The following is a 16,979-nucleotide window of genomic DNA, read 5'->3' on the forward strand; positions in this document are numbered from 1 at the left end:
CTGCAGCCCGTGTTTTTTGGCATAGAATATTGTTGTAATGGTATTTCTCTTCTTCTTTCTTTCTCTGACACTTCTTCCCTGTTCAGCCTGGTTGAGTGTAGAATGTTTGATGATGTCATGAATGCATGGGTTGCTTGGAGATCTGGTATGTGTCAGTGGGAGATTGCAGGCTGAGCAGCAGGGAGGCTGCTCCTAGTGGGCCTACAGTACAGCTACAATACATCTACTTACCATCTTATTTACCATCTACTTGGATTGTATCTGAAACTTAATAAAGTACCATCTTGGAACCTAAATCTGGTCTACATTTGGACTTCTTTATACTACGACAAATATCTTATTCATGCCCTAAACAAACTGCAGAACAGGAAACGCATACTACTAAAATTATTACAACATAAAGAGAACTTACTTTGCTGGCGCCACAAATGCTCTTATTTTTCTTACAATGTTTACATTAAGCAACAGGTTTAAATAGTAAACGCAGACAAACAAGCATATACGTACACGATATAAAGTTATTTGCACATACAATATTCTGGCCGACCCGTAATCATACACACATGAACAAAGTTAAAGCAACCTGTTTTTTCAATAAAACATTTGCATCCTTAGAAAAATATTGTAAACATGAGAAACCATGTACCAAAATCAAGTGAATATAGAAAATCACCAAGGACAATTATTAAATAAAAAACACACTGTGTGGGACCAGCCCAAAAACTAAAAGAATGTGTTTATAGCTCCATACACTGAAAGCAACATTCCGGATAAATGAGTTAACATTCGTCAAATACTACCAAGCTAGAAATCTCCATATTTTATATGTACAGATTAAGCAACAGGAATTGACACAACTGGGCCAAAAAGTGTTTAACAAGATGACGTTATTTTTGCACTACAATTTGCTCACCAACCCCCAAGTTTCCAAACTTAAACCAATTTGAAACAAATAATTTTTCCTGCTTAAGGAAACAATATTTGCGTCCAAAACATCCCCAAAAAAATCAGAAAACATATATTTAATTAAAAATATATTTAACTAATCAAGGCAATAGATGAGGAGGGGCAACAACAACATAAACGCAACTTAAAACAAGATTGTCACACAAGTCCTCTCACTTTGAAGACAGAGAAAGGAAATTAAACAAGCACCGTTGGAAGAAAGTGCTTGACATTTGACCTCGGTCTTTGAATGTACAGCAAATGTGACCAGATAAGATCATGATTTACAGGCCCCTTTACAGAAAATGGGTTTGTGTAAGAATACGGTAAATATGGTTTAGGCAAGTGAAGGACGATTGAACCTAGACAGCCTAAAGCAAATAAAGCCAGCAAATGGAAAGCAAGAATACGTGAGCTAGAAACCACAGAGCCAATAGCAAGCAACGGGCGGAATGTATTCTTAGGTCAATTTTCTGAAAGCCCCCAAGATGTCTTTAGCAAACGCAGACAGCTGCAGCTGGAAGGGTGCGACCTAAAAAGGTGCAGTAAAAGCATAGAGTCCTCAGGGTTCTCTCACATTATGGCCACTGATCTGAAAACAGCATCCGACGGGGTGCATTCCAAAGTCAACAAAAGAAATTCTTGTGGTATAATAGGTGACGACATCTCAGGGGCACAGCCTAAAGATGCAATCTACCTCTTGAGACTAAATTCCTACCCTGTTTACAGATGCTATTCTGAGGAAACTGGATTACTGTAACCCCTTGAGCCCTAGGGTTTCATCAACATTTATCAGCACCTAAAGACAGTTTCAGCAGGGGAGTGTGCACACATTCATTAGAAGCAAAACTAGGTTAACTTCACAAAAACAATCTAGAAAATAATTTTCAAAACATATGCAGCGTTTTACTCCTCTTTTTCCCACCTCACAGTATTCTAATCTCACCTCCCATTGCCCAGTTTCCCCAAAACTCTCTGCCGGCACTGCAGATTGCCCCAGAGCCCGCCATCCATGGTCTCCCTAAGCCTCCCTTGCACTAACTTGCCCTCGCGACGAGGCTCTCCTCTCCCCCACTCTCTCTTGAATAACCTCCCCACTCCTGTCAGTGCACTGAGCTCTAGTGCCTTACAATGGATATACACGGCTCAAAGAAAGGGTGTAACGTAAGGCTGTGTAAACACTTTCTACTCAGCCAGCAAAGCAGATATTTAGAACATCTGCTTACTCAGATAAGGCAAATGTCTCACGGTGGAAAACCACAACTCAAAACTATAGGCATAAGTAGGGTTATAGAGAACAAATACTTAAAAATGTTCAGTTGCTGCCAGTGAAGTAGATCCATTAAACTAATCAGAATACACAAGATAATTATTGAAAGAGGGTTGCAAGATTTAGAAATATACCTGCCAATATGACTCTAAAGCACTTACAAAATAATGCAATAGGGTGGAAAGAACTTCAACAGCGCCCCACTGCTTCTGCATTATACAAATAACACATCTAAAGATAGCTCAAACATCAGCAGCCTACAGTGGTCAAACTGTTGACCAGGAAGACACCTGAATGCTTGAAAAGATCAGTCCATCTTTCAGAACTTCCCAAAATCCAATAAGATATTGATATTCATCGGCTGACTGTCTCCCCTTTGCTAGCCAACTCTCTACCTATGACTTTGCTTTAGGCATTTCACAAGGAGGACCACTCAGTTTCACCCACAACTGTACCAATGTGTTTCTGCTTTTAAGTCTGGTCTTATTACCCATTCACGGCTCCTTGGCCTCGGGTTCCAGACTCAGCTCAAATGTGAAGTTCAGAACACTTGACATGTTCTGTTATCAGTGATGTACTGCCACGCAAGATGTTGTCCGTGATACTGGAAGTTGAAAGGATACCACGCAACAGTCGAGCCATTAAAGGCAGCTAAAAACACTATGCCCAGAGTTCAGAGAGCAAAAGTAGCCTTTAACCATTTGAGAACAAAGGCAGATTTTTATTTTGCATTTTCTTAGGCTTCATCCTAGTCCTGCTGTAGAAAGTGGTAGGATATATCAAGCAAACAGAAAACTACATTCACTTCCGTTATGGCATCTCCCTATCTGGCCAGCGTTGCTGATCAAAGTTTTTTCATTCACAAATCCATTATTGACATTCCCACCAGGGCTGGCCATAAATCAGACTGACCGGGACATTGCCCTGGGCAGAAAGAACATTTGGAGTCTGTTGTGGGGAAAAGGGGGGTCGTTGCGGTGTGACAGCAGGAGGTGTGAGGAAGATGGGAGGAGGGCAAAGGGTTCATGGGATGCTAACAATTACGTTAAGGTACATTAAGGACTGATTACAAAGTCTTTAACGGAACCTGATTGTGACCAAGTTTGATGGGCGAGCTGCTGTTTTCATGACATTAAGTCAAGCAGACCCCTGCTGCGCCCCTCAGAATATTTGGCACCCAGGGCTTGTGCCCAGCTAGCTCATACCCAAGGCTGGCCCTTCTTCCCATCCAACATAGGACTCAGGCTGGAATAAGATGTGACGGGCGGCCCATCTGACTCGCAGAGCAGTAAACAAAGAAAAAATAAATAATTAAATCCAGCTGCTGATGAGCCCCATGGCTCACCAGTTACTGATGTATCATCCTGGGCCCATGCCTTCTTGTCTTTGTTCCTCTTCCAGTGCAGCCTGGGGACGTACGGGAGGGGGAATGGTCATGTATGGTGAAGTAGGTAACCGCCTCCCTGCTTGTCAATCACCTAGGGAAAGAATTTGTTTGTCTAACCAGCTGCCATCTAGGGTTTTCGGCTTGGGAAATAAAGGGGATGAATATAGGGCCTCTCACACTTTCAACCAAAAGTTCTCTGATCAGCTACGTTTGTCACACATTTGAAACAAATTGTTACAAAGGTGATGCAAAAGAGACCTCTACTCATGTAGACTGACAAGTGGCCCGCCAACCTGCCAGAGGCAACAAGAGTCCCCTAACCTCCACTTCCCTTGTGGATGGCAATATCCAGAAATCTTGCCTGCCTAGCTAGCGGGGGTGTCTCTACCTACAATGCATCAGCTGAATGCCAAAAGGGCAAACGTTTTCAGCATTTTTTTTTTTTTTTTACAAAAAACACTCCCAAAGTAGGAGTTTGTGAAAAATTAAAAAATGAATGGCCCTTCCACGCGGGGAGTTTTCTCCCTATGGGTGAGGGTCATTGTTTCTTTTCCCTGCTGGGTACTGACGCACATGAGAAACCTGTGAAGAAGGAGTGAATTCTCCATTAGGGCTCTGGGGCTGTGCCCCCCCTGAAATTCCTTCACATTCATGTGCAAATATTAAATAGATCGATTTATTTAGAGATACCATCGCATCTCTAAACAAATCGATGTATTTAAGTCTTGGCTGTCAGTCCCAGGCTGCCTGCCCCATCTTGCTCTGAAGCAGGAGACGGAAGCCAGGCAGTAATCAACTTTCTGAGCTGTGATGCACGACGCTGGGCTTACCGTTCTAAAGCCCTTCATAATGAATCATTGACATTGTATTCGATGGCAGCATCCACTATAGGTTAGTAACGCTTTCAGCGTCATGGTTTCAGGCACTGGAGTCTCCTTCCCTGCATGAGAGAAGCTGTCTGTCATTCACAGGCATAGATAGATCCAACCCTTTCCCATTCGTCATCCTTAGGAGTGGTTGCAAGCACATGTGTTTTGGTGCCTTGTTCTCTGTGATGGTAATTGTTAGAATGCTAATATTCTGTTACGTATACTGTGCTGAGACCCCTCACTACGCTAACCTCCCCCACTGTGACACCCCAGGCTCTGGCTGCATGGTGCTGGCCTCATTATAAATGTAGCTGCTGTATTTGTTCCCTTGCTAAATTGATACAAAAAGCACGCAGACCAGGGTTCTTGTTCTCTTGTGAAGTTGATCCAAATATTTGAGTCAAGCTCAAAGTGAGAGATATGTGTTTACTGTAGACAGTTATCTGCTGTATGACATTAAAACTGGCCCTAGATTCATGCCTTTAACAACATCAATGCCAAAAATATGGATTGATTCACGAACAAGTGTTAAAAATGTTGAGGCAATACATGTCAGCGATTAAGTTCCTCTCTTATTTCAAGTATTACTTAATCTGACCTTTCTCAAGAGTTAGTTATTTAATAAAGTTGTGTTTCTTGCTGTATTTTGTTTCCGTGCATACTTTGAGCTGTGCAGGTATTTATGAGGGGCTTTGATTTAGAGTACGGACACTAAAGCCAAAGCAAAGTGTCTGTCAGTGGGTTGGCCTCTCTGCAGAGCACAGAGAGCAATGGTCATCCATTCCAGTAGTACTTGTAATTTTGTGAAAAGGTGTGTGAAGGGATTGCACAGATGGCAAAATATTTACAGGGCAAAAGTAAATAAATTGCTTGAATGTGAGTGAGTGCAGTATATGTTTGTAAGTGGTGAAGGGAGAGAGATACGAGGAAGTGCATTCAGGGTACAGTGAAAAAAGGGTGCTGAGGAGGAAAGAGAGTTGGGTGAAGATATGCAGATAGACAAGATGTGCAGAGAAAATGGACATATATATCCAACATAAAGCACACATAACTGAAGGCCAAAACTAATTTCACAGGCCTCAATACTATTGAAATTTCAGAATTGAAACATTTTGAAGGTTAACTATTTATAACAAATCCTGGTTGTTAATTATTTATGTTAAACAGCTTACATCCATAGACAAAGCCAATCGTACTGACAGGTTTTAGGTGTAGGTCAGTTATTGTGTCATATTTCCAGATGCATTTACTTCTCAGAGAGAAACCAAAATACCAATCGGTTGGCACACTATGGGAATCACAGAAATTTATTGTACGTGTTCCCTTTTAGAGAGTCTCCACATTTTTCATCCCACTTAAAAACCTGACTTCACATATTTCTATATGACTGATTGCAATCAACAGCTGTTGGTACTTCCCAAAGCCTGGTTAGAGCATTTTCTTCCAAGGTAGATGCCGCATGCAGTGCATTACACAGGGAGAGCACACACTTTAAAAGGCTGAAGTTGTTGCATTGTACAATTTGCATATTACAGTAACTGTTGAACATATACATGCAGTAAGATAGAGAGCAGTTTTGTATGTGTTTAATATTTCAAAACTATATGTTTCCACTGCTTTATACGCCTTGCTTTATCACTGAATTAATTTGCCTTAAAATGCACCATTTACCAATATTATTTGAAGATAATTCTGGAGGAGGATCCAACCTGTCACCCACGATTGTCCATTAAGCTTGCCTGCGCCACTCACTACATAAAAGTCATACCAAACTTTAACGTCCTACCACTTTCAAATGTCACCAGCTGCCACTGCTGTGAAGAGAACATCAATACCAATGACCTTACTGTGTGCAGGCAGGATGACCACTACTTGGATCCAGGAGTTCTGTGGCGAAAGACTGCCTGGTTAAGGGTTTCTGGCAGAGGAGACAGTTGAATAGCCATCGCTAGGAACAAATTGGTTACCCCATCTCAAAATGAGGTGGAGAAACATTAATTCAGTGGGTTGGGAATTCCAGCAATTTATAGCAGAGACCTCTGCTTTACCAAACTCTAAATAAGCTCTCTTGTTTTTACTAAAAAAACGAATACCCAAAACTGCATCTTTATTCTGAAAAAATAAGTCTTCAGAAACAATTTTGGATAGGCTCGAACACTCATAGATGGGCTGTGCTCAACTAAAAGGGACTAAGTCAGCAACTGAAACCTACAATACTATTTCATGTCTGGACAGAAGAGCACATATATTTTTTGCCAGTGAGTTGTGTAACCTTACAGAAACTGAAAACACATGTTTTAATAAATTATTGTGGCTAATAGGAGCTCCTGGTGTGGAATCAAAGCTTCGTACGTCAGGAAGACTGATTTTGTGCGGCAAACATTGTACACTGTGGTACTCAAAAGACACTCCTGTGTAAATTCTCAAAACACCACATTGAAGTACTATATAGAGCAGCAATCTAAACATTTGGACCATGTTTCACTCATTTCTAATGATAAAATGTTAAAAAGCAGGGCCTGCACTACAATTCTGAAGAGCATTTTTAATGACATGAAATGTTCACAGAGGCCAAATGGCACTTACCCAAATTTTGTAGCTAGGACTCCCCCAAGAGATGATCCGATAATCATTCCCAGTCCTATACAAAGTCCAAATTTCCCCAATGCGCCTGCACGTTCACTAGGCGTTGTCCAATTGGTCACCACCATCTGGGCTCCTACAGACAAATTGTGACACAGGTTTTAAGACACCACCCAAGAGGCATGACATGTCTCCTAGGCCTTGAACATCAATTTACAGACTTGCACATGACATGCTGGACGTCTGTGCTCTTAGATGTAAACTCTAAAAGAACATTATCCAAGTCAATGATGCTTTAAAAGAGAAGTTACTCCCATTATTTTGATCACGACCTTGAATAACAGTGAGCCTCTTTTTAAGTAAATGGTGTTATAACAGTATACTTTTTAAGGTAGACTTTACCGAAGAAAATTGGACATTGTATGAAGCATTATTCTCTGGTATCCTGTGTCTAGTAATGTGGTCACGTAATAAAAACAAAAATGAATCAAGCTTACTGTAGACTGCTTGGTGTCAGCTAAACTCCAGTGTTATGCCAATAACCGCAGGCATTGAAAGGGGTACACCAAGGAGCTTACAAGCGCACATCCAAACGCCTGCTTGAGTAGCAAAGGGGAAACAGCTTCGATAAACTTGATATTTAAATACATAACCAACATCTAAGGTTTTAAAGGAAATCTATCAGAAAAGCCAAGAAGGGGCAAATTGCTTCTTTTCTACACACACTGCCACTCCAAGAGACTTTTAAAGATATTATCAACAGCTTGCACTGCTACATTAGTCCTCTCACAACACTCTTCAGTCTCTGTAGCTGCAGACCTTTGAGCAAAAGGAATATCTCTTGAAACCTACCTTGCAGAATAGATGATTACTCGGGGTCACATGCAATATGTCCATTCCTTTCCTCTACAACCAGCTCCATCTGATGCCCTTTGCTCCTTTTCACAGTTGTGTCAGCTTCATAAAGTAGTTCTGTCATCCTATGATTTTTAAGGCTCTTCTTAGTGTCTTCTGAACTCTCTGTTTAGATGAACTTTGCTGAACCCCTGGCTTTCACTTCGAATTCTTCCCTGCAACCTAAAACTCTCAGACATCAACTCAATACTGAAGAAATGTTTATTCCCTCTTTAGAGGCTGGATGATTACAGAACTGTTATTCAATGGACTCTTATTAAGTGAACTGATTAAAAAGGCATCCTCCTAGAATGCCTTTAAAGGATTCAGAATACGCTTTAAGATTCTTTGCTTAACGCATAAGAATATGTACGTGAAAGGTCCGGGCTTTTGGGCCAAAAAGTTAAGCTGGTATCAACCTGGCAGAACTTTGAGATCCAGTAACTTAGCACTCCTCGCATCTCCTAGAATTCGTACCACCACAAATGGAGGCAGATCTTTCTCCTTCCTTGCCCCGGCGTTCTGGAACAAACTGCCCCCTCATCTACGCACCATAATTGATCATAACTGTTTTCGTAGAAAGTTGAAGACATCTCAGAGTCATCCACCAGCGCCATGAGACTTTTGAGTGATATGTGCGCTTAACAAATACCCCATGATTTGATTTGATTTGATCAAGGATTCAATTTCATCATCAAGGAAAAGTATCAGGCCTGTTCTCCAGATACCCCATAATCTCTCAACAGCTTAAATGTCCCTCTCCATTTTTCATTGTGCACTAAATGGTGCAGGACTTATATTTCCTGTAAGAGAGTTACAGACTCTCTGCCTTAAATGCAAGCTTTGCTTGAAGATTCAGCTCTGAACTGAAATCCCACAGTTCAACAAATCACAACAAGAATACCCCTCTAACCAACAAGAGGAGTATTCATGATCACCTTGCCTTACACTAAGGAGCATGAAGACCTAATTTCTCTCATGCAGGTAACTACCACAATCACCGAGAGCCATCTGGAATATATAGCATTGCCAGTTTTTGCAGTATAATTGTTGAACCTCATGGTACAGCCAATCCTACTGAATCTCTCATCTGTGCCATTATCTGAGTGGATGTCTGTACCTTATGCAAGACACCAACACGTACATTTAAAACCTATCTCCATGTTTTTACACTCAAAGACTGCCTGCATCCTGCTTATGAACTTCTCTTAACACATCTTGCTATCATTTTCCTCAGCTATGCCACATCAAGTCTGAAACACGATGACCAGAGCGTATGACTGGTTCTCACATTCATTGGCCAACTTTCCACACCTTAGTCACAACACGCAGTACATGTTTGTCATGAATCATTTGTTTTCTAGAACAGTGCTATGATGCTACACATGTGGCGGTCACCTCTGAGTAGTTACAGTAAGGTCAGAAAAGCGTTTTTTTGTTTTGCTGATATCTTTGGTGCCTTTTGATGAATGTCCACAACACTTTCCAAAAAATAGCTCATACACCTCAGCTCATTCCTGAAACTTAAGGGGTGATCTGTCAAGTAGGGAAAAAGGGGATGGGGGGCAAAAGGCTACCCCCATGCAATTCCCATAGGATAATTTACTTAGAAAGCACGCTTTTTGTATGTCTGCACAGTAGTTTTTGGGAAATTAAGGTTTAAAAATGTATTGATATATGTTGCAGTAGGATTAATGCAAGAATCTTGTGGGACTCTTGCGAGAAAAAAAAGAAATATGCATTCTTATTGGTTGGGCCCATGAGACTCCCCAGGGTACAAGCATTGTGACTGGTGTCCGGAACATGAAGAAAAATGTTGCTGCTGCTATTTCAGGGTGCAGAAACTATAAAATCTGAAAAATAATATTAATACATACATAACAGGATACTGTAGGGGAATCCCAACCCCCTGGCCTTTTTGGGGGCACCGAGAGGGACCCCCGCAGTGTAAAATTAAAATTTGGTTGCTGGTTTCTTTGGGGAATTGTTAGAATTGGCATCTTTTGGTGTGTTTCCCTTGTCTTTTTGCTTTCTGATCTCCCGGTTTTTATCTGTTTTTTCTGGTTTATTGTCTCTGCTCACTTTCTCACTGCTGTTCAGTGTTAAATGTAAGTCCTCCTGTTCTAAATGGTGTTATGGATTGGTGTTTCCATGATTGGCATATTTGATTTACTGGTAAGTCCCTAGTAAAGTCTACTAGGAGTGCTAGGGCCTGTAAATCAAATGCTACAATGGGCCTGCAGCACTGATTGTGCCACCCTCAGAAGCAGCCCTGTAAATGTATCTCAGATCTTCCACTGCAGTCTGCGCGCATGTCAACTTGGCTAGTGCACCCTCATGCCAGGCCCTAATCTCCCCTTTTCCTCCATATAAGTCACCCCTAAGGTAGGCACAAGGGACCCCTGTGGGCAGGGTGCTGAGTACGTTAAACGTAGGACATGTACTGGTGTGTGTGACATATCCTGGTAGCGAATTACAGTGCATTTCGTTTTTCACTATGGAAAGGCTGTCTGTTCCATAGGATTGAATGGGAATTTACTTATAACATCTTATAAGCATAACTTTCCATTGGGACAAGATGGGGAAATGGAGTTTAGTATGCCTGGACTCAGAATGTTAAAATGCATCTTTTAGTAAAGATGATTTTATGTAATGTGTTTGAAAATACCACTTTTAAAAAGTAGGTATTTTCTTGCCTAGCCATTCTGCGGGCCTCTGCTGGGTTTGTGGATTGACTGTCAGACTTTGGAGTGACAGGGGCTGGGGATGTGCATTTTTTTTCAGACAGCCCCTTCAGGGGTTGAGGTGTGTCCTGCCTTTCCTGGATGAGTCGGGCTGGGCTGAATAGACCTGGGCTGCATTTAGAGTAGTGGGAGGAGATTTCCTTGCACCTGAATGGGTCTAGTATGCTGTAGACAATGCGGTCTCCACCTCCTGCTGGGAAGCTAAGCCACAGAGGACCAAACTGGTTTAAACTAAGCAGAGACACTCTCTTCCTGAGAGAACGAAGGAATCTTGAGTATAAATATTGGGTCCCAGACCCCAGAACTTTAGAACTCGCTGGAATCAAGGAACCTGACAGGAAGAACAGCTGGAAGAGCTGCCCGGAGAAATACTGCCCCTTTGCTGTGTTGTTGCTTTGTTGGGTTGGCCTGAAGTTGCTGCTTCTGTCTTGGACAGTGAAAGGACTGGACTAAACTTTCTTTACTTGTGCTGAGTATCTCCAAGAGCTTGAATTAGAGCTTGCCTCCTGTTCTGAAATCTCAGGGACTGCAAAGACTTCCCCATCCTCTGGATACCACTTCTGGAACCGTTGTTTCAGGGGAAAGAAGGGAAAAGCAACCAACTCTGTTGCTGGTTCTGTATCCTGCAGGCACCGCAGAAGGCACTGCCGTATCTCGCACCACAGCCTGCACCGTGTCCTGTGGGCACCGCACTCCACACCGCCTCGTTTCACCCTGCCTGGTCGTCACCAACACTGTCGCTGCACGACCCTCACATCGACCGGCTCCGTCACCTGCGCCGCAACCTACCAGCACCGAATCGAGCACGGCCTCACTCCGCATTGTATGCCTTGGTCTCACCGACGCAGTCTGGACGATCGTCACTGAGCCGCTGCCTGCACTGCATCCTGAGGGCACCGCATCCTGCACCTCTTTTATTTTGCAATGCAAACACAATGGTTGTCCCGACCGACTCACACCCACGTGTCGGCCGCAACGAGAAAGGTACTGTTTACAAGTCTGTCAACACTGTAGCTGACCCGTACCGGTGCTGTCAGCTGGAATTGTTAGACTCTGTCATTTTCAGCATCACAGTAGCCCCGGATTGAGCTACCGACTCGGAAGAACAATGTTTTTGAGATATTTGTGCAATTTTAAAGGATATCTTGCAAAGTATATATTTTTAAATACTGTATGTTGGATTCTTATAATTTTGGTCTTGTTTTGGATATATAAAACTATTGAATATTTTGCTAAACTGGTGTGGTGTTCTTTTGTAGTGTTTTCACTGTATTACTGTTGGTTATGTGCAAATTCTTTACACACAGCCTCTGAGATCAGCCTGACTGCTCGTGCCAAGCTACCAAGGGGTTAAGCTGCGGTTATTTTAGGAGTGTAACTCCTTTATACTGACTAGTAGGAAGGGTCCCTACTTGGACACAGGTGCAAACCATTGCCAACTAGAGACCCCCATTTCTAACAGTAATCATGCGAGAACCAGCGTGGCTGAGTGTTCTCACGAACTCCCAGAACACTCTTACGAGTCTTCCACAGGACAAAAAAAAGAATTTAAAAAAATTAAAAAACGAACAAACCCTACTATGCACAGCTTTAGCCATGTGCAGAGGTCTTCGTGCAGAGTCTAGTCCATCACCAAACCCTACTACACATAGTCTGTGCTAAGTGTTCAGAGTGTGAGTTTACAGCCAATTTCTTCTAGATACCTACGCCCTATTTTGCGGGGAAGCTACTATTACACACAGCCTGCGCTCTCTGGACAGCTTTTCATGGTCAGCCTATTCCCTCCACGTAGTCAAGCTTTCTTATGTAGCCGAGGGCCTGCTACGTACAGTTAGGTATGTTAGTAATATTTTCCTCTATATTTAAAAAAAATCCTAGCAATTCACTGACAAAACCAAAGGTTAAAGTGACGATATAGTTAGGGAGGTAACAATTTGCTTCATTACATAAGGGAAATTCACTGAAAAAAATGTTAAAGTGACGCTGTAGTTAGGCATGGTAATATCTTACTCAACGCTAAGAAAACATACACATTCAGTGGGAAAAACCCCCAAAAGTTAGAGCGTCAGTTAAACAACAAAAACACTGACATTCACTAGTTATAGTTTAAAGAGCTAACTATGACTTTGCAGCTGTCATGCACTGCTTATGACCTCACATTTATATCCCTTATGACATGTTTAACCACACCATTGATGACATCAAATACTGTGAGCTCAAAATATGCAAACTGATTGGCTGGAGTGGTACTCCCTCGGTACTACTGCGAGATCCAAATACGCAATATGATTGGCTGGCTGCAACAAGAAGAGAATGCTACGTCTGCCACTTTATGGTTTGGAAACTCAGTCCCTGTGTCGTAAAAATATAACTAAAAATAATGAAAAAGGGAGCAGGGTAGGAGTACCCTGACCCCTTGGCATTTGTGGGGGGTATCAAAGGGACACCCATGGGATCAAATTAAAAAGATTTCTTTTGCGACACGACAGTACTGTGGTATTACTGTGACACTCAGAGCCACCGGTGTAATTTTAAGGCAGTAACTCAGAGCCACGAAAAAAAGGGGTTGGGGTTTGGGTGCTGCAAGCCCATGGGGTTAGCCAGCAATGGGATCTTGGCCACCAGTGGGGAGCTTTGTGTATTGCCTGGCTGCAGGTCATGTGGCCAACCTCCTGCTGTACTCGATCAAAGGCCATGTGTGGTGTGGGCGTTGGCTGCCCGCAGCCAACCCCCCGCCACAAATCGCTTTTGGATGTGTACAGCAGGAGGTTGGCTGTCCTGAGGGGGTTGAGCGAGGCCAGGCCTTGGTCTAACTCCATGCAGCAAGCCATGTGCAGCGAGGGGTAGGCCTAGTTAGGTATACTAAAGATTAATTTCCCTTTAAAAAACATAGAAAGTCACTGAAAAAACGTAAGGTTATAGTGACATTATAGTCAGATGAAAATGTCAGTTAAAACATAACGTTTTAAACTAAAAAGCAACACTAAAATTAACTATCCATAGTTAACTGCAGTAACAGGGACTTACACTCTCGCCATACACTGCTTATTACCTCACATATTACATCACTTATGACATATTCTATTACATCATTGATTACATCAATGCATCATCTGAAATGATATAATTGATAACAACTCTGTGCACGGGCAGGGCACAACTTATAGTTAGTTCAGTTAACTATAACTTGTGAATTTCAGTGTTTTTTTTTGTTTAAAACAAAACCTTTAAATTGACATTTTCACCTAACAATACGCCGCTTTAACCTTTGTTATTTTCAGTGAACTTCTAGGGTTTTATTAATGTAAAGTAATATATTATAACCATACCTAACTATAACATAACTTTAACCTTTGTGTTTTTTTAATTACTACATATATTGTTAGAAATGGGATTCCTGGTTGGCTGGCGTAAATTGGAGACGGGCTGTCAGGCACACAGAGTAGTAAGTGCAGAGAAATGTCCACTTTTTAAAAGTGTCATTTCTAAAACAGTAATGTTAAGTCCAACTGCACCAGTCAGGAGTATTTCTAATTAGCATGTCAAAGATATAAAACATGAAAAAGCTACTCCTCTCTTTTCAGGAATTACAACTTAAAAGTGTATTAAGGAATTCCCAATGCTAGCCTGTGAGAGGGTTAGGCCTCACAATAGTGAAAAACGAATTTGGGTGTTTATCACTACTAGAACATGTAAAGATTAAACACACATGTCCTACCTTTTACTTACATGGCACTCTGTCCTTAGGGTTACTTACGGTGTACCTTAGGGGTGATTTATATAAAATAAAAGGGGGGTTTCAAGGCATGGCAAGTAGTTTTAGATGCCATTTCAAAGTGACAGTAAACTGCACACACAGGTCCTGCAGTGGCAGGACTGAGATAGGTTTAAATGGCTACTTATGTGGGTGACACAATCACTGCTGCACGCCCGCTAGTAGCATTTCACTTACAAGCCCTGAGTATTTGTTATAATACTCTATAAGGGATTTACTAGTATATCAAATATGCCAATCAGGTATACACCAATGACATCAAGTTTAGGGGAGAAGCACATGAACTTTAGCACTGGTTAGCATTGGTAAAGGTCTCCCAATACTAAGGGAAACAAAGTGAATCAACAAAACAGGAGGTAAAAGGCAACAATTCTGGGTAAAGACAAACCTATGTATGACAGGTCTAACACGTGTGTCCTCCAGTTGAAAATGGGAAGATCTACCCAATCTCTACGGAGTTCTCATCACTAAGGCGGAAAAACCTAGGTAGACAATCACCATTGGCGTGGTCTATCCCAGGTCTGTGTTCCACCCTGAAGTCCATACCCTTTAGGGAAATGAACCACCTCAACAGTTTTAGGTTCTCACCCCTCATTTGCATGAGCCACTTGAGGGGCCTGTGGTCAGTCTGAATCACGAAGTGAGTGCCAAACAGGTATGGCCTCAACTTCTTTAGTGCCAAGACGTCATCAAAAGCTTCTCTCTCAATAGCACTCCACCGCTGTCCCCTGGGGACTAACATACTTGAGATGAAGACTACAGTTTGGTCTTGGCCCTCCTCATTAAGTTGAGATAGTTATGCCCCTATGCCATGCTTCAAGGCATCTGTCTAAATGCTATACTCCTTGGAGAAGTCAAAGGCCCTAAGCTGCTTCTTGCAGGTCAGCTCAGTCAGGGGGGCAACAATAGTGCTATGTCACTTGACAAACATACTATAGTACCCAGTGAGGCCAAAAGTGCTCTGACCTCAGTCAGGGTTTTGGTGGGCTGCCAAGCCATGAAGGTTTCTATCTTGGCCTGAAGAAGCTGCACCTGTCCCCTGTCCACCAGGTGTCCCAAGTACAGCACTGACCCCTGCCCTATTTGGCACTTACTTACTTTGATAGTCAGGCCTGCCTCTTGTAGAGCCTGAAGCACTTCCTGGAGGTAAAAAGGTGGTCCTTCGAGCTGCTACTGAAGACAGCTATGCCATTCAGTTAGGCAGCACAGAAGGTCTCTAACAGGTGGCAGGGGCATCCTTTAATCCAAGGGCATCTCCCTAAACTGATAGTGGCCTTCTGGAGTGTAGAAGGCTGACCTCTCCTTTGCTCTCTGTGTTAGGGTGATCTGCCAGTATTCTAATGTAAGATCATAGGTACTGAGATACTGGGCAGCCTCTTAACCTGACGATCAGCTCATCAGCCAGAGAGTGGGGTGAGCATCTGTCTTCGTCACTGAATTTAACCCTTTGTAATCCACACATAACCTCAGTTTAGGTGTTGTGCCTGGTGGGGCAGCTTTTGATACCAGAACCACAGGACTAGACCAGGGGCTATTGGAGGGTTCAATCACCCTCAACTCCAGAATTTTGGACACTTCAGCCTTAATGCTGGAACTCACCTTATCTGAAAGGCTGTAAAACTTATTCTTAACAGGGAAGTTGTACCCTGTGTACACAGGTGGGTAGTCCCAGGGATAAGGGAGAACAGAGACGAGTACTGTCCCAACACTTAGTGGTAGTCTCTCTGTTATTCAGGAGTTAGAGTAGGGAAAATCAATCAATCAGGACATTTGTACTCCTTCCACAGACCCATTCTTCTCCTTGGAGTTCACTCTTCTCTTCTTCATTTGTCAGAAACAGCATGGTGAGCTCTGACCTTTCAAAGTTTGGTTAGAGGCGATTTACATGTGAGATTCTCAGGGGTTGCCTAAGGGTCTTGAGGTACACCAGGTATGTGACCTCACTCTTTCTTTGAATCACCTCATGGGGCCTATTCAGTGATCGTGGAGGGTCTCGGTTTCAACCGGCTCCATCACCCACACTTTCTGACCAGGTTGTTACCCCACAGTGGTAGACATTTTGTCATACCACTCCTTCAAGACGTCCTGGCTGGCTTCTAGGTTACTAGAAGCTTGGTTCCATAACTTAGCCATTTGGCTCCTGAAGGCCAGCATGTAGCTCACTACATCCTGGAGTACCTTCCTGGGAGCTTCCTTCACCAAACTCAGAGGTCCTCTGACTGGGTGCCCATGCAACAACTTGAAGGAGCTGAAAGCCGCTCCCCTCTGTGGCACCTCTCTGTATGGCATGGTAAGAGGATAGCCCACTTTTTCCTCAAGGCCTCAAACATGCCTCTAATCATCCCCTTCAAGGTCATGTTGAACCTCTCACAAAGCCCATTGGTTTGTGAATGGAATGGTGAGTGGAGAAATTGTACGTTACCCCACACTCCTTCCACAATGACTGCATATAAGCAGACATGAAGTTAATGCCACAGTTAAAGACACAGCTTCCTTGGGGAAACCCACTTGA

At 42.7% G+C, this 16,979-nt stretch overlaps 1 protein-coding gene across 6 annotated transcripts in view; it reads right to left on the bottom strand.

The window, feature by feature from the left end:
* SLC67A1 (solute carrier family 67 member 1) overlaps window positions 1-16,979 on the bottom strand; it is a 937,984-nt gene that overhangs the window by 723,127 nt on the left and 197,878 nt on the right. For all 6 annotated transcript variants that reach the window (XM_085644744.1, XM_085644747.1, XM_085644745.1 and 3 more), the window contains exon 5: window positions 7,058-7,190. In XM_085644744.1, the coding sequence (XP_085500870.1) occupies window positions 7,058-7,190 (133 nt within the window). The remainder of the gene's footprint in view (window positions 1-7,057; window positions 7,191-16,979) is intronic.

The sequence above is a fragment of the Triturus cristatus genome, chromosome 3_1, assembly GCF_964204655.1.
Source record: "Triturus cristatus chromosome 3_1, aTriCri1.1, whole genome shotgun sequence".
Taxonomy (NCBI): domain Eukaryota; kingdom Metazoa; phylum Chordata; class Amphibia; order Caudata; family Salamandridae; genus Triturus; species Triturus cristatus.